At 64.7% G+C, this 27,781-nt stretch overlaps 2 protein-coding genes across 4 annotated transcripts; one reads left to right on the top strand and one right to left on the bottom strand.

The window, feature by feature from the left end:
* Positions 1-495: 495 nt before the first annotated feature.
* On the top strand, positions 496-8,797 carry PLEKHG3 (pleckstrin homology and RhoGEF domain containing G3). Its single transcript, XM_058841023.1, has 15 exons — positions 496-863; positions 3,414-3,727; positions 3,815-3,915; positions 4,017-4,086; positions 4,166-4,212; positions 4,300-4,450; positions 4,644-4,778; positions 4,889-5,071; positions 5,285-5,377; positions 5,461-5,547; positions 5,659-5,692; positions 5,779-5,886; positions 6,049-6,252; positions 6,369-6,646; positions 6,875-8,797. Exons 2-15 carry the CDS (start codon positions 3,452-3,454, stop codon positions 8,432-8,434), a joined length of 3,327 nt encoding a protein of 1,108 aa, XP_058697006.1. The 5' UTR covers positions 496-863; positions 3,414-3,451; the 3' UTR covers positions 8,435-8,797.
* Positions 8,798-8,936: 139 nt separating this feature from the next.
* On the bottom strand, positions 8,937-27,518 carry SPTB (spectrin beta, erythrocytic). 3 transcript variants are annotated; one of them, XM_058840991.1, is made up of 36 exons: positions 27,378-27,518; positions 23,793-23,990; positions 23,567-23,718; positions 23,224-23,397; positions 23,023-23,114; positions 22,860-22,940; positions 22,652-22,767; positions 22,355-22,467; positions 22,090-22,277; positions 21,888-22,005; positions 21,396-21,554; positions 21,010-21,312; positions 20,712-20,862; positions 19,753-20,620; positions 19,539-19,676; positions 18,700-19,459; positions 18,401-18,603; positions 18,227-18,317; positions 18,009-18,155; positions 17,236-17,499; positions 16,888-17,103; positions 16,712-16,801; positions 16,339-16,614; positions 15,887-16,017; positions 15,433-15,637; positions 14,977-15,351; positions 14,598-14,842; positions 14,379-14,517; positions 14,221-14,305; positions 13,937-14,133; positions 13,729-13,838; positions 13,375-13,459; positions 10,647-10,816; positions 10,378-10,551; positions 10,264-10,306; positions 8,937-9,807 (listed from the first exon to the last, which is right to left on the bottom strand). In XM_058840991.1, exons 2-36 carry the CDS (start codon positions 23,938-23,940, stop codon positions 9,637-9,639), a joined length of 6,978 nt encoding a protein of 2,325 aa, XP_058696974.1. In that variant the 5' UTR covers positions 23,941-23,990; positions 27,378-27,518; the 3' UTR covers positions 8,937-9,636. The 3 variants fall into 3 exon arrangements, with proteins under 3 accessions (XP_058696974.1, XP_058696983.1, XP_058696993.1); XM_058841000.1 differs by lacking the exon at positions 27,378-27,518 and adding an exon at positions 24,308-24,441; XM_058841010.1 differs by lacking the exons at positions 8,937-9,807; positions 10,264-10,306; positions 10,378-10,551; positions 10,647-10,816 and adding an exon at positions 11,691-13,100.
* Between the last annotated feature and the right edge of the window lie 263 nt (positions 27,519-27,781).

The raw sequence follows: 27,781 nt of genomic DNA, 5'->3' as shown, positions 1-27,781 counted from the left end.
CCATTCTGGTGGCAGGTGCCGTGAGGGGCCGGGGGCTCCAGCTGGCCCCCAGCTTTACTGGGGGGGTTGAAACCCCCATGTTGGTGCGGGGAGCTGGCACACAGTTGGATTTGGGGGCTCAGGTGTCACGGCACTTCCAGGGCCCTGCACCAGTCATGGAAGGGGCTGAGGTGGGATGGAGGGGCACTGGGACCAGGCCCCACCCGTGGGCGCCCGTCCCGCCTTGGCACCGAGGGGTGCCCTGCATCCACCCCGCGGTTGATGGCAATGGGTGTCCATGTCCCTGTGTCCCCACGGGCAGGAATGGGGGCTGTCCATGGCTGGGACCCTTTCGGGTGCCCGTGTCCCCTGGGAAGGGACCCCACGGGTGAGCCGGTGCCTGCGGGCTCCAGTCCGCCATGCTCGGTGCACCCCGGGACAGGATCAGGACGTCCCGGGATCGTCTCGGGACTGTGTCTGGACAGTACCGGGACCACGCCAGAAGCACGACTAGTTCGGTACCGGAACAGTACCGGGACCATGTCAGGACCGTGCCGGGACAGTACCTGAACCATCTCTGGACTGTACCAGGACAGTACCTGGACCATACCTGGACTGTGCCGGGACCGTGTCAGGACTGTACCAAGACTGTACCGGAACCATACCTGGACCCGACCGGGACCGGGACAGTACCGGACCGTGCCCCGCAGTCACGGCCGGGCTCTCTGCGGTACTGTCCCGCTCCCAGTCCCGGGAGTTCCCGTTCCCAGGGCCGGGCGGGGCGGCCGCTGTCCCCGCCCCGGGGCGCTCCCGCCGCTTCCTGCGGGCACGGCCGGGACGGGGCGGGACGGGACGGGTCGAGGCGGCGGCGGTAGCGGAGCGCGGTGAGTCCGGCCCGGGCGGGAACTGGGCACGGCCGTGGGGTCCGCGGGAGGGGAGCCGGGGGTCCCCGCCGGGCGGCAGGGGGCGGTCCCGAGGGTCCCCGGCGGCGGGGGTCTCCCGGTGGGGCAGGATCCGGGGGTCCCGGTGCTGCAGGAACCGTTGCGTCCCGGTGAAGCTGGAGCCGAGGGTCCCGATGGAGTGGGACTCGATGCATCCCAGTAGAGTGGGATCCCTGGGTCCCGATGGGGCGGGGGCCGTTGCATTCCCGCCCGGCAGGATCTGTGGGTCCCGGTGGAGCCGGACCCGTGGGTCCTGGTGGGGCAGGAACCGTTGCATCCCGGTGGAGCAGGATCCACGGGCCCTGGTTAGGCAGGATTCGTGAGTCCAGGGATGTTCGGGGCGAGGCAGGAGCTGGGGGTCCCCACGAAGCGGGAGTTGGGGATACTGGGATCCCCGAGAGGCAGGGGACAAGACGACCTTGGGGTGCTGGGAGACCCCCGGGACAGGCACCCAGAGAAATTGGGGTGGTCCTCAGGCTGAGCCGGGGGTGCAGGGCAGGCTGGGGTGACCCTGGACAGGGGTCCCAGTGGGAGATGGGGGTGTCCCGCGTCTCTCCTTCGGGATTAGGCGGCACGGCGCCATGGGCTCCGGGCACTAAGTGGCTTTGTCAGCCCCGCGGGTCGGTGCCGCCTTATCCCGGGAATGCCGTGACACGGGGACCCCCGTGGTGCCGTGCCCCCCGAGTCCCCGCGGGCGGGAGCGCCATCGCCCAGCCCGTGTCCGCCGGGCAGCGGCGGTGCCAGCCGGGGCCGGGAGCGACGGCCGCGGCAGCTGCGCTGGAGCCGGCGGCGACCTCCCCGCTCCCAAGGCCGCTGGGATTCTGGAAAACGCCTGGAAATGGTGAACCGCCTGCCCTTATATGGCTCCGGCGGGCTGGCGCGCCGCGGCCCCTCTCCCGGCGTGCCGTGCCGTGCCGGGATCCTGGGAAAACGCCGTGGGCTGTGCCTCGCGCCCCAACTCCCGCGCTGGAATGTGCAGCGGGACCGGCGATCCCACGGTGGGGAGAAAATCCCACCTCCCTCCCGCCGGCCTCGGCGGCTCGGCACAACAAACCCGTCCCCTGCCTCAGTTTCCCCCACCGAGTAGTTCTGGGGGTCCCACCAGAGCCCCCTGCTCGGCACTCCAGGGAGATCGCCCGTCCTCTGTGGCGCGGCTGGGGAGGCTCGGGGGTGTGAAGGTGAGAGCTAATCCCGCCTGGAGCAGGCGGCAGCGGGAGGGCTCTGGGCGGCCGCGTGCCCACCGAGGTGATACTGGGGCGGGGGGTAAGAGGATCAACCCCCCCCGATCACCGGGGCGGGATGACGATGGCCGAGGCGAGTGGCCGCGGTCCCTGTGACGTGGGACCGGCGCCGTAATCCCGGTGCTTTGAGCGGATTAGAATGGCCGGGGGTGGCCTTCGGGGACGAGCTGCAGTAGCCACAAGTCCCCGCCCCGGTGTTAGGTGGGGGAGCCCCTTTGTGGTCACCCAGTGCCACCTGAGGGTTTTCTCTTGTCCCCCCGGCAGGGTGGGATTGGGGTCAGACACTGCCGGGAGGGATGCTCGGGGTCTGCTGTCTCTGGTGTCTCCGGCTGGGCGCCCCTCCCGTGGACGAGGTGACCCTGGGACCGGGTGCCTCCTGCCTGTAGGGGTGAGGAATTTGGGGGCTGGAGGAGCTGCTCCCCAAATGACCCAGATCCGGGGTGCTCAGGAGGTGCCCCATAGCAGGGTCGGATGTGCCAGCACCCGGGGGCCCGGGCTGTGGCACCACTGGGGACGTGGGCCCGAAACCCGTTTAGGAGGCACCGCCGGTGGGGTTTTGGGGGGCTCCTGGCGTGCTCGGGGAAGCCCCGGGGAGGGCGGTGGCTGGATGGCGGCCACGCGGCACGGTGGGTGTGGGGAAGCGCCGGCGGGAACCGGCCTGACCGGTTGGGTGCCGGCACCGGGGGTGCCGGGGGGCTCGGGCGGCCACGCCGCCGGCGCAGCACGTGGCCCAGCTCAAGGTCACTGTCCCCAGGGCCACCCGCCGCGGTGACCGGGCTCAGTGGCCTCGACACTCCCACACGCTTTGCCACTGGCCGCTGTTTTCTGGGTGTCCCAACCATGTTTGTGGCACTGAGCGGCTTCGGTGGCACGGGAGGATCCCGGCGGCACCGGTGGTCCGGAAGGGCGAGCCGGCGCTGAGCTCACCTGGAAGGTGTCCCGCGGGCGCGGCGGTGACGCACGGCCCCGGTGGGTGGGGGCAGAGGCGCTTGTCCCACCTGGTCCCAGCACGGTCCCTGCGTCTGGGATGAGGAGGAGGAGGAGGGGCTGAACTCCCAAATCTCAGCATTGGGGGGGCAGTGCAGAGACCCCGTTTTGCTGTACCAGGGGACTTTTGGGGATGCTAACACCACTTGGTATAGAGGATTTGGTCATCAGGAGTCTTCATCAGGGTGACACTCCCCCCTTGGTGCTGCACACCACCCATATCTGGGGGCTCTCCACACCCCCTAACCCACCATTCTCCCCCCAGAGCCTCCCTGTGCCCTATTGGTGCCAGGGGATGCCGGGATGCCGGTGCCCACGTGCCCGCAGCGCCCTGCCCTGAGCCCAGAGCCCGGCTGTGCCATGGAGGATCCGCCCGGCACCAGGACCGAGGCGTGGGCCGAGGGGCTCCATAATGCCAACAACAACGCGTCCCCGGGGGGGTGGCCTGGTGCCCGCGGTGGGCACCCCCTGGCAGCTTTCGGGGGTCCCGGAGCCAAACCCAGCTACCTGGACCGCGTGGTGCAGGAGATCGTGGAGTCAGAGCGCACCTACGCCCGTGACCTGCGCAGCATCGTAGAGGTGGGTGCCAGGGGCATGTGGGGGCACACCCCTTAGACATGGTTTGGGGCCTAGGGGTTCAATGGTGCCACTGTGGGTGCCCGGCAGGGTTACCTGGGCAAGATCATCGACGCAGAGGAGCCGGTGCTGCGACCGGAGCAGGTCAGCGCGCTCTTTGGGAACATTGAGGACATCTACGAGCTCAGCAGGTGGGGGAGCAGGTGCCACTGGGAGGTTACAGGGGTGTGACCCTGTCCTGTGGGTGTGTGTGTGGGGGACTATGGTCACCCTGTCTTCTCTGTGCCCCCAGCACCCTCCTGCAAAACCTGGAGAGCTGCGCCAATGACCCTGTGGCTGTGGCCGTGTGCTTCGTCACCCGGGTAAGGGCGAGCAAAGTGGGGGACACCAGGGGGGACAGGTGGTCATACCCGGCTCTCACTGTGTTCCCCTTATCCGCAGAGCCAGGAATTTGCCATCTACACCCAGTACTGCAACAACTACCCCAGGTGGGTAGGGGCCAGAGCTGGGTGAGCAGGGAGGTGGGCAGGCAGCACACGGGTGGGCAGGGATCTGAGTTCCCTCCCTGCCCGTAGCTCGGTGGCGGCACTGACCGAGTGCATGAGGAGCAAGGTCCAGGCACGGTTCCTGCGGGAATGCCAGGAGCAGCTGCGCCATGCGCTGCCCCTTGGCGCCTACCTGCTCAAGCCTGTCCAGAGGATCCTCAAGTACCACCTACTGCTCCAGGTGAGCTCCTGGCGCCTGGCATGGCATGGTCTGGACACCTGCTGTGGCATGGGCACCTGGCACACCCTGGGGTGCCACAGGGAGCATCTGGCCTAGCCTGGGGATAGCACAGGGACATGGCTTGGGTGCCTGGAGCAGTCCAGGCACCTGGCACAGCACATTCCCATATCCTGATGCCACATGCTGTGCCCAGGAGATCGCCAGGCACTTCGAGCACAAGGTGGGGGACGACTATGAGCTGGTGCTGGAGGCCATTGACACCATGACCTGCGTGGCCTGGTACATCAATGACATGAAGCGCAAGCACGAGCACGCCATCCGCCAGCAGGTGGGCACTGGGGGGACACCAGGGAGATACCACAGGGGCAGTGGATGGCACCAGGTGACACAAGATGGGCACTGTTGCGGGGTGCTGATGCTGTCTCTGTGTCTGTGCAGGAGATCCAGTCGCTGCTGCTGGGCTGGAAGGGGCCAGACCTGACAAGCTACGGGGAGCTGGTGCTGGAGGGCACATTTCGGACACAGCGGGTGCGCCACGACCGTGCCCTCTTCCTCTTCGACAAGGCCCTGCTCATCACCAAGCGCCGTGGCGACCACTATATCTACAAGAGCCACATCCCGGTGCGGGCTAAGGACAGGAGACTGAGGGTGACAGGGGTGGGGAGCTCACTGGGTGCCAGGGACTCCCGTGGATGCCCAGGACAGAGGAGCAGGGTTGGTGCTGGGAACCTCAGTGGGTGCTGGGCTTGGGGGAACTGGGGAGTGCTGGGAATGGGGGAGCCCAGTGGGTGCTGGGGTGGGAAGTTCCAGGGATGCTGATGCCTCTCCCGGCAGTGCTCCTCGCTGATGCTGATTGAGAGCACACGGGACTCGCTGTGCTTCAGCCTGGCACACTACAAGCATGGCAAGCAGCAGTACAGCCTGCAGGTAGGGGGGCTTGGGGCGGGGGGCACCCTGGGGACCCCCCAGCACCCCCTGCCCAACCCCACCGCCCTTCTTGTGCCCCCCAGGCCAAGAGCGTGGAGGAGAAGCGCGTGTGGACTCACCACATCAAGCGGCTCATCCTGGAGAACCATCACGCCACCATCCCCCAAAAGGTGAGAGTGATGGGGTGGGTACCTCAGTGACACCAGGGACCCCCTATCACAGCGAGGGGGGCAGCTGTACCCCACCTTTTCCCTATTTCTCTCCACCTTCCCTCCACCCAGGCTAAGGAAGCCATCCTGGAGATGGACCTGTTCTGTAAGTGCCACCAGTGCCCTACCATTCCCTCTCTGCTCTACTCTGTCCCCCCCCATTTTCCCTGGTCTCACTCCCTGCCCCCACAGACCCCCCGCGCCTGCCCCGCTGCAGCCCCGAGCGCCTGAAGAAGAGCTGGTCCTGCCAGCCCCTGGGTGACGCTGCCACCGAGCCACTCCAGGGACGCCGGCAGTCTGGTGAGCGCCACATGTCACCCATGTTCCTGCTGTCCTGTGTGTTCCCACCATGCTACCCCACTGTCACCCCTTCACCAGGGCCAGGCTGTGGCCGGGTGACACCAGTGCCAGTAGGGAGGGTGGCACTGGGTGCTGATGGTGCCCCTGTCCCTGTTCCCACAGAGCCCTTCCAGCACCAGGGGCACACGGAGACGCTGCTGGAGCGGCTGCAGGGACACGGGGGGCACAGGCAGTCGGGTGTGGACAGTGGATGGGATCAGGGGGCTCGGGGTGCTGATGAGTTGGGGGACACGGGGTTGATGCCACTGTCACTTCCCCTGCCCCCAGAGCCCTCCAAGCACAACCTGTGGCACCTGGGCGAGCAAGGTGAGCCAGCAGAACTGCGACACCGGTGTGGCAGGTGGAGGGGTGGCTGGGGGCTGTGGGGGGAATTTTGGGTGCTCCCTCCACTAATCTCTGCTTTTCTCTATCCTGGCTGGCAGGGCTGAAGGTAAGGCCGGGTGTGGTGGGTTGGGGTGCCCAGTGCCTCCAGCCCTGGCATGGGGCTCTGAGCCCAGCGCTCACCCCCACACAGAGCGCCAGCAGCGACGGGGCACTCCTGGAAGTGGGGGAGCCACCCCAGCACCCCAGAGCCTGGGCAGCAGCTGAGGGCATGGTGGCAGAGGAAGAGGAGGAGGAGGAAGAGGAGGCTTTGGGCAAGGACTGTCAGGAGGAGCTGCCGGGGCCTGAGGATCTGCTGTTGGAGCCCCAGGAGGTGCAGGTACGTAACACCAGCCCTTCAAACTCCAGGGAGGGTGTGCAGAGCACCCCATATCGCTTCTAGGGTACCCCACATCACTACCAGGACATCCTACACCACTCCCTGAGGGCACCCCATATTGCTCCCAGTGCCCCCTGCCAGGGCCCCATGGCTTGGCTGGGATTTATCCTGCTCAGAGCACCTGGGTGCCCCCCCCAGCTTATGACTCCCCACATTTGTCTCACCCAGGCTGGGGGACACCCCTGGGTGCTGGAGGGACCCAAGCGGCCGAGCAGCTGGGGGCCGGGGAGCTGTGAGAAGGTCAGTGCAACCCCTCGGCCCTCACCTGGGGGTGCCCAGACACCCAGCATTCACCCCCCTAACAGCAGTGCTGGAGAGCACCCCAAGGTCCCCAAATCCCCGTCTCTGGTGGGGACCCTGGCGCTACCCAGCGGGGACAGGGAACCGGAGCGTGCTGCGGAGGATTTGCAGGTACTGAGCAGCGAGGAGGAGGAAGAGGAGGAGGGGGAAGGAGCCACCAGCATCCTGCCGCCCTCAGTGCTGGACCAGGCCAGCGTCATTGCCGAGCGGTTCGGCAGTGGCAGCAGCTTATCCCGAAGGAGCAGCCTGGTGCTGGAGGGGCCCCTGGGACGCACCCCCAGCCATGGTGGCAGCACCCTCAGCCTGGATGGGGGCCCCCAGCTCGAATCTGGGGAGCCTGAGGGATCCCACAGTGCCATCCCTTCTCCCGAGCCCTTCACCAGAGCCCGCCGGGAATCGCTGCTCTCCAACCGGGACCGCCTGCTCCTCGACAAGATCAAGAGTTACTATGGCCATGCTGAGCACCGCGATGCTGGTTTCGCAGTGCGCCGCCGCGAGAGCCTCTCCTTCATCCCCAAAGGGCTGGTGCGGAGCTCCGTGTGCCGCCTCAATGGGCTCCCACGGCCCCCCGAGAGCCCTGAGCCCCCCAGCCAGCCCGAGGCACCAGAGCCGTGCCAGGAGAACGGGGAGCAGCCCCCCGAGCCACTGCTCATCCTGGAGGAGGATGATGTGGGCACTGCGGCGTCACCTCCCGGGCCACCCCCGCAGCTGCTGCTGACACCCCCTCACCTGGGCACCAAAGTGTACCAGCTGGCACGGCAGTACAGCCTCCGCATCAAGAGCCGCCGTGCCGGCACTCGCCGCCCCCCGCTGCCACCGCAGGAGGACAGGGACCCCCCTCCCAGCACCCCTTCGCTGGCTGTGCCACGGGATGACGCACTGGTGCCGTCACCATCCCCTCGTGCCCCCCGCAGCCCTTCGAGCCCCGTGGGCGCCGAACCCTTTGCATGGCCCGACGTGCGGGAGCTCCGTGCCCGTTTCGGTGCCCCGCGACCGCCGCCAGTGAGCCGCAGCCGCTCGGCGCCCGAGGGTCCCGGCCGCGGTGGGCGCCCGGCTGGGAAGGAGCGGGGCAGTGGCCGGAGCCGCAGCGCCGAGGCCAACGGGAGCTCGGACACCCCGAGCCCGGCGCCAGCGCGGTACAGCAGTGATGGGGCGCTGTGGGTGGCGGCTGAAGCCCCTCTGGGCTCCGGGCAGCGGGTGCTGGTGCTGGAGCGGCTGCCAGAGCCCCCGGCCTACGTGCAGATCCGCTCGCCCACCACGAGGGAGAAGATCTGCTTGAAGGCGGTGGTGGAGCGCTGCAAAGCCTACCAGGCATCTGAGGAGTACCGGCGGCGCTGCCCCGAGCCCCCCAGCAGCCCCGAGCCACTGCGCCACGGCATCGTCAGGGACCTGCGGCAGAAGTTTCAGACCCTTGACGCTGCCAGCTAGGGGCAGGGACGGGTAGAAGGGGTGTCCTGTGGACCCTTACAGGAAGGAGCACCCTGTGGACCTCCAACCTTCCTGGGAAAAGAGGCATCACATGGACCTCAAGTCTCGTTGGAAGAAGGGTCACCCCACGGATCCTGAACCTGCCTGGGAGAAGGCACCCCATGGCTTCCCAGGCTGTTTGGAAGAAGGAGCTCTTTGGGAACTTCCAATCTGCCCAGGATCCCCAGCCCTCCTGGAAGAAGGAGCATGCCATGGACACCCAGCTTGCCCAGGAGAAGGGGCACCCCATGGACCCCCAATCTACCTGGAAGAAGAGGCACCCATGACCTCCCAGCCCACAGGAAAACCTGGCAGAAAGAGCACCCTGGGGACTCCCAACCTGCTCTGGACAAGAGACACCCTCTGTTCTCTCTGCCCACAGGATCAGCGGCACCCCAAGAACCTCCCACTACAAGCACCAGTGGCCCCCCATGCCCCGCAGGCACCCAGCACTGCACCCCGCTCGCTTTCACATCTTTATTAGAAAAAAAACCCCAAACTGAACCCAAAGTTCCTTTGTGGTCGCCCGCCCCCCCCAGGGTGTCTCGGCCTGGCTGCGGGGTGCAGGGGGGCCCCCCCACCCCGGCTAGGGGGGGGCACGGGATGGGGGGTGCCAGAGAGGGGCCCCCATGGGCTGACGCTCTTTGGTTGGTGCCCGTGGGGGCCGAGGGGTCCCCCCTCTGCACCCATACGCTGTGGTGGGGGGGAGGTTATGGCTTTGGGGGGCACCCACACGCCCCCCGTGCGGGTGCTGGGGGGGGTCCATGCACACCTGTGGGGCGCACACCTGTGCTGTGCGTGCGGAGGGGGGCCGGGGGGTGCACCTGCATGCGGGGACACACGTGTGCAGACGTGTGCGTGCAGGGACACGTATGGGCACGGGGGGCGCACACCTGGGGGGCACCTGCGGCCGCCTCCACGCAGGGGCGCGCCTGAAGCGTGTAAATGTATGTATATATATAAATACAAATATATATATATACACTGCGCACACTGACACGTGTGCTCGTGGCGGGGGGTGGGGGCTGGGGGGCTCCTGCCCACGCGTGACCCCCGCGTGCCCCTCTAGACCCGGTGGCACCTGTACCGGCACCGCGCACGCGTGGCCCCGATGGCGTGACGTGGGGTGTCACCCCCTCCCCCCCCACCGCCATCCAGGGGGGTTATTTCTTTTTTGGGAAGAAGCTGAAGCGTTTCTCCTTGTCCTTGCGGGGCAGGGGGGCTTCGGGGGGGGCCGGGGGTATGGGCAGGGGGAGGCTCTGCACCTTCCCGCGGCTGCCCCGACACTCCGTGATGGCTGCGCTCAGCCCCTGCAGCCAGGCCTGCAGCTCCTCCTGTGGGCACCGGGGGGTGGTCAGGGGGGGCTTCCCGGGCCCCTCAGCAGCATCCCAGCCAACCACAGGGCCCCCTGGATGATGGCCCGTGTGCCATGTCTTCCATGGGCACCCATGTCCCCTTGGGCACTGCCAGCCCCTCACCGTGTCCTCATGGCACCCCTGGCCATCCCCTTCCCCTCTGAGCATTGCTGACCATGTCCCCCGGCCATCCCTGTGTACCACGGTCACTGCTGGCCACCACCATGTCCCCTGGACAACTACAGCCACCCCACGTACCTCTGCACACCACTGGTGTCCCCCTGGGAACAACCGGCCACCCTGTGAGTCCCTCTGGACCTCTCTGACCACCCGTGTCCCCTTGGGCACTGCTCACCACCACCACCACACCCTCCACCCACCCTGTGCCCCCTGGGTTCCACCAGCCACCCTGTGACCCCCCAGGCCACCCCTCACCTCATCCTTGCCGTGGAACAGCCACTCGCTGCCATTGCTGAGCCTAGGGACAGAGCACAGACACCAGTGCCATGCATGCCCACAGTGCCACCCCGCACGGTGCCATGCCCTCACCTGAGCTTGAAGACGTGTTTCTTCTTCTTGTAGCCCGCGGGCACCTCGCAGTGGGCGTCCCACAACCCCAGGGGCTCCTCACCCTGGCACGGCAGCCCCAGCGCGCGGCTCTTAGCGTCCTTGAAGAAGGCGAGCTGGCCACCTCGTAGGACGCAGTACCGTGTGCTCCACGACCTGCACCGGCACTGTGTCACCCCGGGGACACCGCCCTGCTGGGGACACCGCCCCACTGGGGACACCATGCTCGCCGCCACCGCTGCTGTGCCTACCGGTTGGATGCACGCTTGGTGGCCGCCTCCAGGTCGTGCTTGCGGCCAAGGTAGCCCTCCAGTTGGACGCTGCTGACACGGGCGGGCAGCGTGGCTGGCTCCTCCGGCTCCTCCCGCGGTGGCCGTGGGGTCGGTGACACTGGCTCCTCGTCACCTGTCCTCGGTGCCAGCTGTTGCGAGGCAACAGCGTGGTTATGCCGCAGTGTCACCCACCCACTGCCACTGATGGACCCACGGCAAGGTGTTGTCCCCTCCCGTGGTGGTACTGGGCACACGGGGTGCTGTCACCAGTGGGTCATGGACCTCAGTTTGGTGGCCTGGGGGTGGGTCACCCCCAGGTCCCCCTCCCAGTGACCTCACCAGCTCTGGAATGTGGGAACTGGTGTTTACTGGGAAGACCCCAGTGAGTGGCTGGATGCCAACGACCTCACCAGTTCCGACAGGTGGGAACTGGTGACTGCTGGGACAACCACTCAGCATCCTCATCCCAGATGTGATCCCCCAGTGAGTGTCTGGGATCCTGCAGTGAGTCCAGCCCTGAGACCCTCCGCACAGTGCCAGTGACCCTACCAGATCCAGGGAGTGGGAACTGATGATTATTGGGAAGACCTCAGTGAGGATCTGTGACGTGGTCCAGCCCTGGGACTCAGTGCAGTGTGCAATGTGTGTGTGTGTGTCCACATGTCCAGCTCCAGTGTGCAGGAATTGGTGGCTACTGGGAGAACCTCAGTGAGCAGCTGGGACATGGTCCAGCCCTAGGACCCTCAGATTTCGGTGCCAGTGACCCCACCAGCTCCAGTATGTGGGAACTGGTGGGTACTGGGAAGACCCCAACAATCAGCTGGGACCCTCAGCACAGTGCCAGTGAAGCCACCAGCTCCAGTACACACAAACTGGTGGCCACTGGGAGGACCCCAGTGAGTGGCTGGGACATGGGCCAGCCCTGGCACTCCCCAGTCTCAGTGCCAGTGTCTCCTCAGATTTAGGATGATGAGGTTGAACCAAGCTAGATGAGAAGTCCTGGGAGCCACCTCAGTGTAGTCACCAGCCCAGGGGACATGGGGACAGTGGCATCAGTGCCATCATCTCAAGGCATCAGTGGTGCCTGATGAAGGGGACACTCATCCAGCTGTGTGCCACAGGAGGGGCTTGGCCATGGCCCCTGTCCCCAAGCAGCCAGGAGATGCCCATGTACCCAGGCAAGCAGTGATCTTGCCTCCACATGTGTAGTCAGGGGTCTTGTCCCCAAGCAGGTAAATGTGATCTTGTTCCCAGAGAGGCAGGAGATGTCCCAGGTAGAGGGGTCTCCTTCTCCCAAGCAGGGGAAGTGTCTGTGTTCCTGAGCAGGCAAAGACCACGCTGTCCCCAAGGAGCCAGAAGATTCCCATGTCCCCAAGAATGCAGAGCAGGACCCTGTCCACAAAGAGATGCCCACGTCCCCAAGCCAGCAGAAATGTTCTTGTCCCCAAGTAGGTTCTCAAGGATCCTGTCCCCACACAGACGAAAGTGATCTGGTCCCCAGGGATCCAGAGGATGGCCGTGTTCCCGAGCAGGCTGGCAGTAAGCAGAGAGCACTCCTGTCCCCAAGCAGTTGAAAGTGGTCATGTCCCCAAGCAGCCAGAGAGTATCCTTTTCCGTAGGAGCCAGAAGATGCGCGTGTCCCTGTGCTGGCAGAAATGATCCTGCCCCAAGGAGCCAGGAGATGCCCATGTCCCCAAGCAGGCAGAAGAGGCAGAAGGGGTTCCTGTCCCCAAGGAGCCAGAGGATGCCCATGTCCCTGAGTAGGCTGGCAGTAAGTAGAGAGGGCTACTGTCCCCAAGCTGATGAAAGTGGCCATGTCCCTAAGCAGGCTGAGTGGTACACTCTCCCTGAGGAGCCAGAACTCCACGTCCCTGATCAGGCACAAATGAGCTTGTTCCCATGCAGGCACTCGAGGATCCTGTCCCCAGGCAGGGGAGAATGATCTGGTCCCTGCAGAGCCAGGAGATGCCCATGTCCCTAAGCAGGCAGAAGAGGCAGAAGGGGTTCCTGTCCCCAAGCAGGCAGAGCCACAGACAGCCATCGTGTCCCTGCGCAGGCAGAGCATGTGGGAGGAGCAGAGAGCTGGCAGCGAGCACAGGGGCTGGCACACGGTGACAATGCCCTGTAGGTGATGATGCCTGCCTCGAAGGGTGACAATGCTGCAGGATGTAATGATGCCCCAGAGGGTGACAAGTGCCCCATGGGGTGACAGTGCTCCATACGGTGATTGTGTCTCTTGGGGTGACGATGCTCCACAGGGTGACAATGACCCACAGGGTGAAAATTCCCTGCAGAGTGCCGATGTCCTGCACGGTTCCGATGAAGTCCCACAGGGTGATGACGCCCCGCAGGATACTCCTGGATGTTCCATACAGCAATGATGTCCCTTGGGGTGACACGGTGGCCCCAGGGCAGACACTCCAGCTCTGGCTGCTGCATGGATCCCAGACACACGCATACACCATGGGTGCCACCCCCCATGTCACCCCAGGAGTTGGGGCAAAGGGGACCTGCAGTGCCCCTCTGCCCACCTCGTCTTTTTGGGGTAATTCAACATTTATTCAACACAAGGCAAGGACAAGGTGAAGGCTGGGAATGTGGGGATCTGTCAACACAGTGAGGTCAGGGTCATGGAGAGTGCCAGGAGCTGTGGGACATGCAGGGACATGGTCGTCAGGGAAGGTAAAAGCTAAGTTCAAGAACTGACCGGCTCTGGTCCATCTGTAGTGGGCAGCGAAGTGTCCTGTGTGCTCACATCCTTCTTCTCCTCCTCTTCCTCCTCCTCCTCGGACCTGCACAGGGAGACAGTCAGCATCCCCATCCTAGATGTGATCCCACAGGGATGGGACTGGCTGCTGCTCTCCTGTCTCCACTGAGGGATGAAAGCCCTGTCAGGGTGAGGCTTGACCTTCATCTCTCCTCTTCATCAGCATCAATTTATGGCTTGGAGAAGGCAAATTGCTAAAAAGCCCCTTAATGCTAAAAACATCCTTAATGGTTTGAGAAGAGAGGTGTGGAAACAGTGTCTCTGGTCACATGGAGTGATGGTGGCATGCCTTACCCGGCCTCCAGCTCCCCATCCAGATCCAGGCAGTAGTCAGGAGCTTCGGAGCGCATCGTTCCGTCCCGCACCAGCCCCTCACGCAGAGACCGCCCACCCAGGAGCTCCAGCTGCCAGGCAAAGAGTGAAGGTGTTAAGGGATGGGGGAGAGACTGTGGCAGGGCAGACAGAGTCTTCCTCATTGTTTCTCATCCCGAGCCTTTCTCACCGTTGTCAGCTTCCTGAGGGCAGCAATGCGCTCCTCCCAAGTGGCGGAGGACTTCTCAAAAGCTTCGTGCCGCTTCAGCAGCTTCTCCACCGCATCCACCGTCTGCCCGTAGTCGCTGCTGGCCAGGTAGGGCTCCTGAGCCATGAGCCATGACTCGGCCACCGAGGCGTCGCGGGAGAACTGGCACACCTCCAGCACTGTGGGAGGGATGGGCAGCGCTCAGCCCCTGGACCACCCGTCCCCAGCACTGCCGCATTCCTCCCCGGCACCCCCAGCGCACTCACGCAGCCGCAGCCGCTCCCAGCGCTGCTCCCACGTCTCCATCATGGCTTTCCTCTTGTCCACCAGCTCCACCAGCTTCACCTTGATCTGTGAGAGGATGCTGTTAGGGGGTGGCCCAGATGGCATCACCGCCACCGCCCCCCATCCCCGATTCCCTCACCTCTGGTGAGTCCTGGTGCTTGCGCTGCAGCAGCTTCTTGCCCAGCTCGATGCAGTTGGTGAAGTTCTTGCCCCGAGCATCCACCTCAGCCTTAATTCCCTGGTGGTATTTCATCAGCAGCTCCACCGAGGAGACATCCCTGAGGACACAGAGGTGCCAGGGTCAGTGGTGCCATTGGTTCCATGTCCCATCTCAGGTGCCTGCTGGGTGCATCCATACCTGGGTTTCTCCTGTGTCTCAATCTGCCGGACAGTGCTCTCCATCCAGGAGAGCAGATCCCGTGCCATGCTGAAGAAGCGGTGCTTGTCAGCTGTGTCTGTCAGCCGTGCCCGGCGCCCACTGCACGCTTCCAGCAGCTCCTGCAGTGCTCGGGACACCTCCTGCTCCTGCTCCTGGATTCCAGCCGCCTTCTCCCCGGCATAGGCGGTCTGCAGGCGTGCTGCCGTCTCCCGAAACTGCTGCACCTGCACAAACCACAGAACGGCTTGGGTTGGAAGAGACCTCAAAGACCATTGAGCCCAGCCTCCCACCATGGGTAGGGATGCCTTCCACAAGACCACAGAGAATGCTGAGCATCCACGTCAGGCTGGAGCCTCACCTGTGCCTCCAGCAGCTGGAGGTCCCTCTCAAAGGCGCTGTGCATGCGGTGGAAAGCCTCCACTGTGCCGGCATCCTCACCCAGATCCTGGGGCAGCTCCTGGCGCCGGGTGGCGATGAGGGCCAGCAGCTCAGCACCGTCGTAGAAGTATTTGTGGAGGTCATGGGAGGCGGCGAGGAGCTGCATGCGGGTGTCGATCAGCTCCAGGAGGTCAGCCCAACTCTCGTTCAGCCCGTCCTTCCACTCAGCTATGGTGGCCGCCTCGATGTGCCCCGCGTCAATGAGGTCCTCAATGGTCAGGTTCACCCGGTCCACGCGCTCCTGCCCCACGCTCCCTGTCTCCCGCGCAAACTCACGAAACTTCTCCCGCAGGAGCTGCATGGAGGGAAAAGAAGAGTCAAGTCTCCCCCCTCAAGCCACCTGCTGGCACTGCCACATCCACCCCATCACCCTCACCATGACATGGTCCAGGTCCTGCCCCATCTCCGGGGAGGAAGCAACCACATCGCGCTCGGCAATCCACTGCTCCAGCTCTTCCACCTCCCGCTTCAGCTGGAAGAGGTGGGACATGTTCTCCAGGCGCCGGCGGCGCTCCTCGGCCGCCTCCTTCAGCCCCGCGTAGTGCTTGTCCACCTGGCCCTGCAGCCGGATGATCTGCTCCCTGCGCGGCCCCGGCACACAGACACCCAGTTCTCACCCATGAAAAAATGTCCCCGACCCACTCGAGTTGACATCCAGGGGGGTTGGGGGTGAAGGACCCGCTCTGTGCTCCCCATATCCCTCTCTGACCACCTCCCAGCCCACCTGGAGCAGCTGACACTGCCAGAGCTCCAGCCAAACCCCCCACCCATGGGGTGCTGAGGGCATGGGGTCACCCTAAAGGACAGGGGACACGTGGTGTGGCACCTACCCCTCGGGGTGGCCGGCAGAGAGCAGCTGCTGTGCCCTCCCTGCCAGCTCCTTGATGGTTTGTCCGTAGTCCTCGATGGAGCGCAGCTGCCGGACATGTCTCTTCAGCATCATCAAGCAGCTCTCCTCATCCTAGGGCATGGAAAACATCGGTGTCATCAGCACCTGGCATGGTTGGGGGACAGGGACTAGGGTCTAGACTCAGTGCCTGCCCTATGGGAATGTCCTGGCTCTGTCTGATGCCACGGGGACAATGGTGAGCTCAGCAGGACATGGCAAGGAATGGGATGGATGGTGTGTAATGGCACGGGAGTGACATCACGGTGTGTCACATGTGGATGATGTTCAACAGAACAATGTGGCACTGCCTGGGTCCATACTGGACATCCCAGCAAAGCACAGCCCAGTGCAGCACAGACCCCACAAAGACGGAGCATTACATGGGATCCTCACCTTTGGTTTCTCCTCGGGTCCCATGAAGAGCTCCTGCTCGCTGACCCAGGCCTCGGCCTCATCAGCATCCATGTAGTACTGCTGGGCCTCTTCGGCCTCCCGCAGGCGCTGGTGCCGGGCGGCCGCCTCCTCCTGCAGCGTCTCCCACAGTGCCCGCAGCTCCTGTGCCTGAGCCGCCAGCTCCGGGCCTGGCTCCTCACCGCTCCCCGCTGCCTCTCCCCGGTTCAGCACCTCACCCAGGCGGGGGGCATGGCCCGCCAGCTCCTTCTGCAGTGTCTGCCAGCAGGAAGGAAGTCCCAGTGAGGGTTACCCATGGGACGGATCCCGAGGGACCACCCGGGATGGTGGCTGTTGCTGCAGTACCGAGGCTCACCTCATTCCTCTTGGTCAGCCGCTGCACGCTTGGGAGGTCGGTGCCGTGATCCGTTGACCTCGCCAGGGAAAGCCGCTCCTGCACCCATAGCTGGGGGAAGGAGCACCCACTGAGCCCCCTGCAGCACCCGTGGGTACCCCCAGGCCCCCGGCCCCTGCCACAGCAAGGACACTCACCGTCTCATCCTCCAGATCCCGCCCCAGCTGGTACATGGCCTTAGCAGTCTCCAGCTCCTTCCTCTTCCTCTCCAGTGGCTCCAGCAGCTCAAGGACTCGCTGCCGGAGCATCTGCTCCTGCCTGGTGGTATCTGGCACATCCCCAGCAGCAGGGGTGCCCTGCCGCCCCAGTTCCTCCAGCTCCTTCATCCATGTTTTCACTTGCTCTTCCAGTCTCTGGCGAGGCAAATCCATGTGAGTGAGGGATCTGAGCCAAAATGGAGAACCCAAATCCCATCTGGGGACAAACATCATTGCTGTGGACCTCCTGCCCCTTCTCAAAGAACCCAGTGAGGTGCCAGTACCCACCGTCAACCTCTTCAGCAGCAGGTTGGTGGCAGTGAGGTCCTTGACCTTCTCGGCATGGCGCAGCTCCTCCTGCGCCCGCCCCAGCCAGCTCTCCAGCTCCCCATAGCTCCGGGCGTACAGAGCCGAGCGCTCAGCCTCAAACAGTTGCCGGCCCTTGTCCTCAGCAGCGCTGCTCAGCTCGGCCCAGCGCCGGCGCAGCTCCTCCAGCCGCTGCGTCACCACCGCGCCATACTGCGGCTTGCGCGTGGCCAGCTCCGTCCCTTCCTGCGGCAACAGCAGAGAGGTGGGTGGTCACTGAGGCATGGGCACATCCCAGCCATGCAGCAGGCTGGGAGCATTCCAGAGTCCTGGAATTGTTAAGGTTGGAAGAGTCCACCCATCCCCCCAGAACTGCCAAGGCCACCACTAACCCGTGTCCCCAGATGCCATGTTCACATAGCTTTTAAATCCCTCCAGGGATGGGGATTCTACTACTGCCATGGGTAGTCTGTGCCATGTAGGCTGCACAACCCTTTCCCTGAAGAAATTTTCCCTGATATCCAATCAAAACCTCCCTTGGTGCAACTTGAGGCTGTTTCCTCTTGTCCTTTCCCTTGTTTCCTGGGAGCAGAGCCCAAACCCCAGCTGGCTGCACCCTCCTGTCAGGGAGTTGTAGAGACCAAGAAGGTCCTCCTTGAGCCTCCGTTTCTTCAGGCTGAGCCTCCCAGCTCCCTCATGCTCCAGATTCTTCCCCAACTCTGTTCCCCATCTCCAATCATGGTGCTGCCACCCACCGCTTCAATCTTCTCCAGCCAGCTCTGGTTGGGTGCCAGCTCAGCCATGAATGCCTGGTGCTTCTGCCACTTGCTGTGGAGGCCACGGGCTTCTCCATAGGAGACATCCTGAGCCATCAGCATCTTCTCATCCACCCAGGCATCAAACTGCAGGGAAGGGGTGTCAGTGCTCAGCTGCTGGGGATTCCCCAGGGATCCCCACCACGTTGCATTCCTACCTCGCGGCAGCTCTGCAGGAAGGTCTGTAGGTCGTGGTTGTCTTGCATCAAACCCGCTGCCTCCTCCACCTTGTCCATGACGGCTCCATGCCTGGCAGGGAACCATGGATGTGGAGCATCAGCCCTGCTGCCCGCACGCTGCCCACCCACCCGCCAGCCCTGTGCCGGACTCACCGCTCCTGGAGAGTTCGGCACTTCTCGGAGATCTTCTCGGCAAAGATGTTCTCCTCAGCCACCAGCTTGGTGCCACCAACCACCACCTCCGGGACCTTCTTGGAGTTGCTCTCCACACCAGCACGGAAGTTCTGGAAGCGGTGCAGGGCAGCAGCCGAGCCCTCCAGCGTGGAGGGCAGCTCCAAGTGGGACAGCGTGTACTCCTGAGGGGCACAGCAAGGGATCAGTGCACCAACACCCATTTTTGGGGTGCTCATGAGCCAAGAGACAATCCCAAAGGACATCGCTTGAGCACCCACCTGCTTGGTGAGGAGGATCTCCGCCTGCTTGGTGTCACGAAGGAACTCCTGGAAGTTGCGGCACTGGGTGAGGAAGCGCTTCCGAGCCTCTGCCATCTTGCCCAGGGCAGCCCAGCCGTCCTTCACGCCGCCCAGGCGCTGCCGCAGCCCCTCGTATTCGGGGTCCGTCTGCCCCCCCAGCACCCGCTCCCCCGCCTCCGCCAAGGCAGCAAAGGCTCCCGCATGCTCCTCGGCGTCGCGCCGGGCCGCTTCGTGCCGCTGCAGCATCTCCTCTGCCTCCGACAGCGACGCCGGCACCTCATCGACGGCCGCCACGGCTTTCTGAGCGCCGAAGAGCCACGCCTGGAAGTCATCCAGGTCCTGCAGGAAACTCCGGAGCTGCCCGGCTTCCCCCAGGGACGCCGCACGCTCTGCCAGGGCCGCCTGCAGCTCATCCCAGGCGGACGTGGCCATCGCCAGCTTCTGGGCCACCTCCGTGGCCGCCTCGGGCCGCTCCTCGGCCAGGCGCTCGGCTTGGGAGCGCAGGGCGGCTAGGCGGTCTTGGGCCACTGCCAGCTCCCGCTCGATGCCGTAGAGCTTGCGCTGGGTGGCCAGGACGCCGGCCAGGTCGCGGCCCAGCTCGGCCGTGGCTTCCACCGCTCGGGCTTTGCTCCGCAGCCATTTCTGGGTCTCCTCCGACTCCAGGTTGTAGTTGAGGAGGCGCAGCGCCGAGCCCACCGCCCGCCGGCGCTCCGACACCAGCTCCCGGAACCGGCCCCACCTGCGGGACAGAGGCGGGGGATGGCGGGGGCCACCGTCACCGTGTCACCCACCCGCCCCGACACCGCCCGACACCGCACCTCTCGTTGAGCTGCTCCCGGCACTGCCGGACCTGGGGGCTCCGGGGGTGCCCGCTGGCCAGGAGCCCGTCGGCTGCCTGGTTGACTGCGGCGATCTGGGAAGCCACGGTGGCCATGTCTTGCTCCAGCCCGTCCAACCTGCGGGAACATCCGTGCTTAGAACGAGCAGCAACTCAGGACAGGGCACGGCAGGGTGGCGGTGGATCCTTCCTACCTGCGCTGCGTCACGTCCAGGTCCTCCAGCGCCTTCGGCACCTCCAGCTCTCCCAGCCAGGTCTCCTTGGAGCCCATCCAGAGATGGCAGGCGTCGCTCTCCCCAAAAACAGTGTAGAGGTCCAGGGCATCCTGCAGCTGGCGGCCGCGGCGCTCGGCCAGCGCGGCCGCCTCGGCGTGCAGCTCCCGCAGGGCCGCCAGCCGGCTCTGCGCCTCGGGACCGGCACGCAGCTCCGGCGGAAAGCCCTCGGCCTGCTGAGCCAGCCTGTCCAGCTGCTCCCGGGCGGCCGCCAGCTCGTCCAGCAGCTCCTGGTGCTGCCGCAGCAGGACAAGAGTGCGGGATTCATCCTGGCCCAGCTCCTCGGCGGCCGCCCGCCGGCGCGCATCCTGCAGCCCCTCTGCCAGCTCCTCCACCTCCGCCTGGAACTGGAAGAAGCCCTCGGCTTCCCGCAAGCCGCGCCGTCGGAACGCCGCCAGCTCCTCCAGCTGCGCCCACAGCGCCCGCACGGCCGCCCCCCGCTCCCGCAGCCGCTCGGCCGCCCGGCCCGCTGCCGCCAGCCCCTCGCCCACCGCCAGCGTCTGCTCCAGCCGCCCGCCCCGGCTCCGCATCTCGGCCTCGAAGGCAGCGTGCCGGCGCTGGAGCAGCAGCACGCCGGGCAGGTCCTTCCCGAAGTCCAGGGAAGAGTAGAGCTGCTCCTGCTCCTTGATCCAGCTCTCTGCCTCGTCCAGCTCCCACAGGCAGGTCCAGAGGGAGCGCGATTGCTCCAGCAAGGCTCTCCTCCGCGCCGCCAGTACCTGCAGCTCTCGCCGGCACATTTCCAGGTGGCTCACGCGGTCCCGGATGACTTTGGGGTCGCAGGGACGATAGCCTGAGCAGGGAGCAGGGTGGGTGCTCGTCAGTACAGCGTCCTGCTTTCCCTTGGCCATGCCAGGGATGCAGGGGTATCCTGGCACACCCACCCTCAGCGTCGGCAAAGCGGAGGGCGGCAGCACTGATGGCCCGGGTCTTCTCTGCCTGTACGGCCATGTCAGCCTCCAGCAGACGGTGGGTCTGCAGCAGCTCCTCCGCTTCCAGAAGGTGCTTCCCAGATTCGGGAGATGCCAGCTTCACCTGCAGGAGACCCTCAGCCATTACACACTGACACCCAAAACTCAGCACCAGCACCCCAACATGAACTCCCTCCCCAGTGAACTCCCACCAACACCTGGTGGGACAAAGACACCTCACCCATGGTGACACCCAATGCCCACAGCTCACCTTGACCTCATCCATCCAGTCGATGCAATGGAGCATCTCCTGGAAGAGGTGCTGCAGGGTGAGGTTCATCTCCAGGCGCTGGCGCCGGGCAGCCAGTAGCTCCAGGAGCTGCTCCCAGAGCCGCAGGATGTTGTCCTTCCTCCCGTTGATGCGCTGGATGTCGTGGTAGCCCTCCAGCTCCAGCTCCTTGGCCACAGCCTCGATGGCCTGCACCCTCTCCCTGTAGGCAGCTGTGTCTGTCTCGATGGCCTCGTGCTTCTTCTTGGCCGCCTCCACCGCCGCCAGATCCTGCCCAAAGTTGTCCTGCCCCGGCACAGAGCCCGTGGTGAGGCTCGGGTGAGTTCCCCAGGGTGGGGGTCCCTGGTGTGGGTGGTCTCCCTCCTCACCTGGGCCACCAGGCGCTTGTTCTCGCTCAGCCAGGCCTCCCGCATGGCTGCTTTGCGGTCGAAGCGCCGTGCCAGCTGCTCCAGCTTTTCCTGACGGATCAGCTCATTGCGCAGCGCCAGCTCCCGCTCATGCTCCGCTTTCTCCAGCTGCTCCCAGGCCTGGGGGAAGGCAGCACTAGACAGGTGGCACCCATATCCCACATCCCCCCACTCACCCACCCCATCATGACCCCCAGGTGGAGGAACAGAACCTGCCATGGGATGGATCAGTCCTGTCCCAGTATGGATTCAGCATGTCCTGGGATGGACCTGAACTGCCTCAGGAAATGGACTCAACTTGCCCTCGGACCCATCCCAGCCTGGCCAAGGACCTGAACTGCTCAGGGCTGGACCCAGTCTGCCTCAGAAGAGGAATTCAGTTTTCCCCAGGAGATGGACCCGACATGACCACAGGAGACAGCCCCCAGCTACCACAGCAGACAGAGCCCATACCCGGTTGATGTCAGAGACCAGGCGCCCCTCGTGTGGGGTGTAGACGCGCTGGTTGTTGGCCCTCATCCGCGACTGGATGGTGAAGAGCAGCACCTCCAGGTTGCCCTTCTCCTGAAACCTGGCCCAGAGAATGCTGAGTGTTAGGCAGCCTTGGGATGGGCATGCCCAATGGGGGCGGGCATGGGGAGCAGGGGGCTCTTACTTGGGGGGCTTCTCCACAGTGCGGTACGTGCTGAAGGCTTGCAGCTGGTGCTGCACGCCAGCCAGCGAGTTGGCGAAGCTGCGGCTGTTGAGGGAGGCGATGGTCTGCTCAATCCAGGTGAGCAGGTCGGACGCCAGCCCCCCATAGCCCTCGATCATCCGCTCTGTCTCCTTGGCGTGCTCAATGACCTGCAGTGGGATCAGGGTGAGTATGAGGGGCCAGCACCCCAAGAGAACACCCCTGACCGCCTCAGTACTGTTCCTACCTTGCCCAGGCGCCTTCCCTCCACCTCCAGCACCTTCATCTTGGAGAAGTAGTGGTAGAAGGCCACAACGTAGGTGATGATGGACTTCTCATCAGGGTTCTCCGTGAACACATCTGCCCGGTGTGAGCGAGAGGTGTCACTCCTGACCCAACCTAAACCCACCTCACAGGCTTCATAGGTCCCTCCTGTGCCCACCCAGGCCCTCCTTCCATGTACTGAGAACCTCTCTGTGCTTCATGGAGCCTGGGAATGTCCCTGGGGAAACTGAGGCATGAGGACTGGCAGCAACTGCCTCACCTTCGGGGTCAAGGAGAGGAGTGATGCCCAGGTGCCGCTCTGCCACGCTGAACGCATGCTCCAGGTTGTGCCGGGCATTGGATTTGGTCAGGTTTTGGAAGTCAACCAGCTCAGGCCTGGGGACAGAGGACATGACACAGCGGTGACACACCTGTGGGACATCTCTTGGTGCCACTGCCACCCCAGTGCATCCTGCTGTCCCACCTACCTGTGCCTGTGGATGAGGGCATTGAAGGCCAGCCCGTCCTTCCAGCTTGAGGTGAAGTTGGTGACATTCACGTGGGGGTACCTGCGATGGGGACAGGGTGTCACTGTCACCCTCTGGACACTCCTGGGCCTTGACACAGTCACCTGGTGATCCCACCACCTACCCTGCTGTCTTCATCTGGCACCAGAGCAGAAGTGCATCCCTGGCAGAGCGTGTCTCCCGGCCCTCCTGCGTCTCCACAATGATGTCCTGGATCTGGGGGCAAAAGAACATTCTGGGCTTGTAACAGCAGTTCCATGGAGGATGGCTCCCACCTGGGGATGAGGTGTGGAGCAGGGGGATGCCCCAAACCACCTGTCCTCACCTGGAAGCGGAGGATGATGGTCCAGATGAGGCCAAGGACGAGGCGGTGGTTGCCATCCACGATATCGTGGGAGCCCATGTTCTCCAGGTGCACCCGCTGCTCCTTCAGGAACTGCAGCGCCTTGTCCACATTCTCCAGGCAGTGGATCCGCATCCGGCCCTTGGTGGGCTTGGGCTGGGGCGTGACAGTGCTCAGCACCCTCCCTTCCACACCACGTACCCCAAGCCCTGCCCGGGGACACCCCCACGCCCATGCTGCCACCCCAACCCTTGGCCAACACCTAGAGAGATGGTGTGGCGTGGCATGGCAGGCCACAGGGTCTCCAGCTGGATGAAATTCCTACCAGAAGCTCTCCTGACAGCACTTCCAGCAGCTTGATGAGCACCCGCCCATCCCGGAGGTCCATGTAGAGGTCCGAGATGCGGCAGGTGACACGAGCCAGATGCGAGTTCACCCACTTGGTGAAGGTTTTCTTCTGCACGGCCTCCCGCTCATCTGCAGGGACAGCGGGCACGGTGTCACCGACAGTGGGGACAACCCAGGTGGGACCGAGGGGACCTGCCACCCACCTGCCAGGGCTTTGATGCGGGAGCGCTCGAAGAGCCGCGCGGAGCTGTTGTCGTTGTCCAGCTCATCGTCAGACGCGTCCCAGCGGACATTGATGCGGCTGTACTGCTGCTGCAGCTCCAGCTGCTCGTAGTCATTGGCCGAGGTCATGGTCCCAGTGTGCCCCGGCCCACTGGCCGTCGGCTACTGGTGAGAGGCCCCTGGGGGACAGCGGGACCGTGAGCATCGGTGCGGCCACAGCGGCTCACCGGCCCCGCGGCACGTGGGGATTTGCGGCTCAGAGCCCCGGGATAAGCTGCTCAGAGGGATTTAGCCTCGCCCCACCCAGGTGTTGGGGGGGCACCTGGCAGCTGCCCGCTCCAGGACCCCCGTGCTGAGCCCTGACGAGCTGGGCTAATGGCTATTTATGGTGCTGCGTCCCCACCCAGGTCCCTCTGCCCAGCTGAAACCCCAGCCCAGGTCCCCAGAGGTTTTCCCCCAATCCTTGGATGCCCCCAGGGAAGGGGCTGCTGCTCACCCCCACTCCGATCCCTGCGCCGCAGAGGGGCTTCACCAGCACTGGTGGCAGAAAGTGGGTGGCAGCTGCCGGCAGGGGAGAGCCAGCCACCCCCGGGGTCATTTGAGACACAGATAGGACATGGCTGATATCTAAAAATGCCTCTGAGCAGCTGTCCGTGGCTGCTGGGGCCCCTGAGGGGTGCAAGGAGATGGGCTGGGGCTCCCCACAGCCAGCAGCGTGTCCAGGACCTCCCCTGCGACCCAGAGCTGCGCAGAGCCCTCATTGTGGGTGCCAGGGGGAATCCCATCTGCCCCAAATCCCTGCTGTCCCCGTGAGCTGTGACAACCCATGGGACCCCAGGTCCCCCCTTGGACACCCCGGACATCCCCCAGGTCCCCCCTGGCAGGGTTATCAGGGCAGCCCAGGCTGTGCCACACCCCAGCTCCACACCCCAACTCCACACCCCAACTCCATACCCTAATCAGGGCGGCACAGACAGGGCCTTGGCTTGGACCTGGAGGCACCGGGAGCGTGCAAGGACATGGAGAAGCGTGCAGGAGTGTGAGCAGCACAGCAAGGACACACAGGAGCACACCAACATGTGCAAATGTGAGGAAGGGCATGGAGAAGGGTGGCAGAGTGTGTACCTGTGAGCCAGGACACGCAGGGGACTTGTCACAGCATCCACATGTGAACGGGGACACACAGAAGTGTGACAGTGTGTGCCTGTGAGCAAGGACACACAGGGACATGCCAGAGCATACACAGGTGAACAAGGACAAGTAGAAATGTGCCAGAGTGTGTATGCCTGAGAAAGGACATGCAGGAACACACCATGGGACACACACAACAGGCACACGAGTGGGTGCAGGGCCATGCAGGTGTGTACCAGAGCAGGCAGGAGGGTGCTGGAGCTGACCCTGCAGCCCCTCATGCCATGACTCTGTGCCTCTGCCAGAGCACCCAGTTGCCCTGGCAGGAAAGCCCTGTGAGAGACCAAATTTGGGGATTTTCCCCCCAAAACTTCAGGGACCGCCAGCAGGATGAGTGTGCTAAGTTGTGTCAGGTCTCTGCAGGATACCTGACTTCTGACTGTGTCCCCGACAACACAGCAGCGGGGCCATGGCTGCAAGCATTCAAGGAGGAGAAAGAGGAGGAGGAGGAGGAGGAGGAGGAGGAGGAGGAGGAGGGGGAGGAGGAAGAAGAGGAGGAGGAGATGACGCCGAAGGGAGCTACAGCAGGCCCATGGGAGCATTACGAGCGCGGGCGCTCACCCACCCTTTAAATCTCCCTCCGCCGCACCGGCGCCTTCTGAGCATCCCTCCCTGCCACAGCCACGCCGCCACCAGCACCCGCCACCCGGGAATTGTCATTCCTCCCGCTCAGCGTGCGGAAAGCCGGGATTGCCAGCATGCCGGCCTTGCCGCCAGCATCCTGCGGCCGTGGCCCGGGCAGCGTCGCCTTCCCTGGCCAGTGGCTCGGCACGGTGAATCAGCACTTCCCGGTGAGGGGCTGGCACCGTGCCACCACCACGGTCCCCCCGCCGGGCATAGGGAATGTCCCCCAACACCACAAGGACGGCCGGGGCAGTGGTTGGCACCTGGCACCTATGGCACCCTCAAACCTACTCCCTGGCTCATCCCTCACAGCCACAGCATGCTGCCGGAAAGCCCATTTCCAGTGCACAGAAACTCATCAGAATCCCCCAAAACACCCCAAAATTCTGCCCCATCACCGTCACCCAGAGCCGGGCATGTCCCCATTGCTCCACTTCATCAAAACACTTGGATTTGACATCTCCTCCATGTCCACAAGCAGCCATGCTCTGGCTGGGAAGGGGCAGGAGCTGGGGGGCATTCCCCCAGCCCCCCAACAGTCTCCTGCCTGCCAGGTGCAGGGCCAGGGCCGGGAGCAGATGGTTCCTCTCGGCACGGCTGCACGGCTCAGCACGGGGCAGTTGGGCACGGAAAGGCACGGCACAGCTCCTCCGCCTGCGATGCCCTGCCCTGGCCAGGGCTCCCCGGCCACAGTCCCACCCGCCAGGAGAATTTGGGCTTCCCCAGGGCCACATGCCGGCCGTGCCAGGACTGTCCCATGTCACCCAAGCCGGTGACACGCACACGTGCTGACACTCCAGACATTTTTGGCTATAAATAGGCCTCCCCTGAGCACGGTGCCAGCCGAGCCCCACTCCCTTCTTAGGAGCTGCCCCTCCCCTGCACCCCAAAATCACCAGAAAGTGCCCCAAAACCACATGACAGCTATAAAATACTCTGTGGGGGGCCATGCTGACACCCAGCAGGATTTTCTGAGTCTCCTGTGCTTGCCACCGTCTCCCAGGGCACCCCAAACCTCTGGTCTGGGAGGTTTATAAAGGGAAAAGCTGGGAAATCAGGCCTGGGGGACCCCTAGGTTATTGGGGTGAGGGTAAGAATTCCCCCAGCCCAACGCCCACCCGTGAGCATCCTCCTGGCACTGGGACAAGGGGGCCCAAGGGCACGGCACCCCAAAAACCCTTCCCAGGAACTCCGGTTTGCTCAGCTGCTAAAAACTGGGGGATGAGGTGGGTTGGGTGATGTGTCCCACCAAGACCCTGAGGACTCGGCTTTTCCACTGTGTCCCAACAGTGCTGGAAGCACCAATGACTGGTGTGAGGAGCCCTCCAGGGGTTGGCACCCCAGGAAAAGTGTCTCCAGGGTGTCCCCACACTGTCCCCGGGCTGTCCCCGGGGTGTCCCTAGAAAGTCACCGCCACTCGCCCGCCCCGTCCTTCCGGAGAGCAGCCCCGAGGGACACGGGGTGACAGCAGACCCCCCGCGGCAGGGCGAAAAGGAGGTTCAGGCTCCCCGGAGGGCTCTTCACCCCCAAACTTCACCACCAAACTTTCCTCCATGCCCACGGTCCCCCCACCCCTACCCCGGTACCGCGTCCGGTGTTCGGTGCCGCACCCCCCTCCCGGTATCCCCGGGGCGGGCAGCGCCTGCCGGTGCTCCCCCCTAACCGCGTCCCCGGGGACCGGCGCCTCCCGCTGTCCTCCGGTCCCTCCCGTGTTCCCCGGAGCGGCGCATCCCGGTGCCGCGGGGTCTCACCTGCGCGGGGCGGCGGGCGAGCGGCGGCGGCGGCGGCGGCGGGGCCGGCGCGGGAGCGGGGCGAGGGGAGCGGAGCCGCCCTGCACCGGGATATAAATAACATCTGGGCGCCAGGGACATTCCTACCCGGAGCCGGCGGCGCTGCCCGGCCCCGTAGCCCCGCTCCCCCCGGGAGGGCCGGGCCGAGCCGACCGGGCGGGGACGGGGATGGGCGCAGGGACGGGGACGGGGACGGGCCGCCCGCCCCGCAATGCAGCACAGCGGCGCCCCCCGGCCGCCAGCGCCACCGGCACCGGCAGCAGCACCGACCCCGGCAGCACCGGCATCGGCAGCACCGTTGGCGGCAACATCATTGGCAGCAGCACCGGCAGTACCGGCAGCAGCGCCGGCGGCACCGGCACCTG

The sequence above is a fragment of the Poecile atricapillus genome, chromosome 1, assembly GCF_030490865.1.
Source record: "Poecile atricapillus isolate bPoeAtr1 chromosome 1, bPoeAtr1.hap1, whole genome shotgun sequence".
Lineage (NCBI taxonomy): Eukaryota > Metazoa > Chordata > Aves > Passeriformes > Paridae > Poecile > Poecile atricapillus.
Note: the sequence above shows the minus strand (reverse complement) of the source record. Positions and strands in the feature narration are given on the sequence as shown.

Excerpts from the sequence above, each read along its gene's own strand:
- PLEKHG3 (XM_058841023.1), top strand. The coding sequence starts at position 3,452 with ATGCCGGTGCCCACGTGCCCGCAGCGCCCTGCCCTGAGCCCAGAGCCC. Across the intron at positions 4,087-4,165 it reads CCGTGTGCTTCGTCACCCGG|AGCCAGGAATTTGCCATCTA; the intron begins GTAAGGGCGAGC and ends CCTTATCCGCAG. Across the intron at positions 5,378-5,460 it reads AGCAGCAGTACAGCCTGCAG|GCCAAGAGCGTGGAGGAGAA; the intron begins GTAGGGGGGCTT and ends TGTGCCCCCCAG.
- SPTB (XM_058840991.1), bottom strand. The coding sequence starts at position 23,940 with ATGACCTCGGCCAATGACTACGAGCAGCTGGAGCTGCAGCAGCAGTAC. Across the intron at positions 18,156-18,226 it reads TCCTGCAGAGCTGCCGCGAG|TTTGATGCCTGGGTGGATGA; the intron begins GTAGGAATGCAA and ends CCTTCCCTGCAG. Across the intron at positions 13,839-13,936 it reads CCCTCAGGAAGCTGACAACG|CTGGAGCTCCTGGGTGGGCG; the intron begins GTGAGAAAGGCT and ends TTTGCCTGGCAG.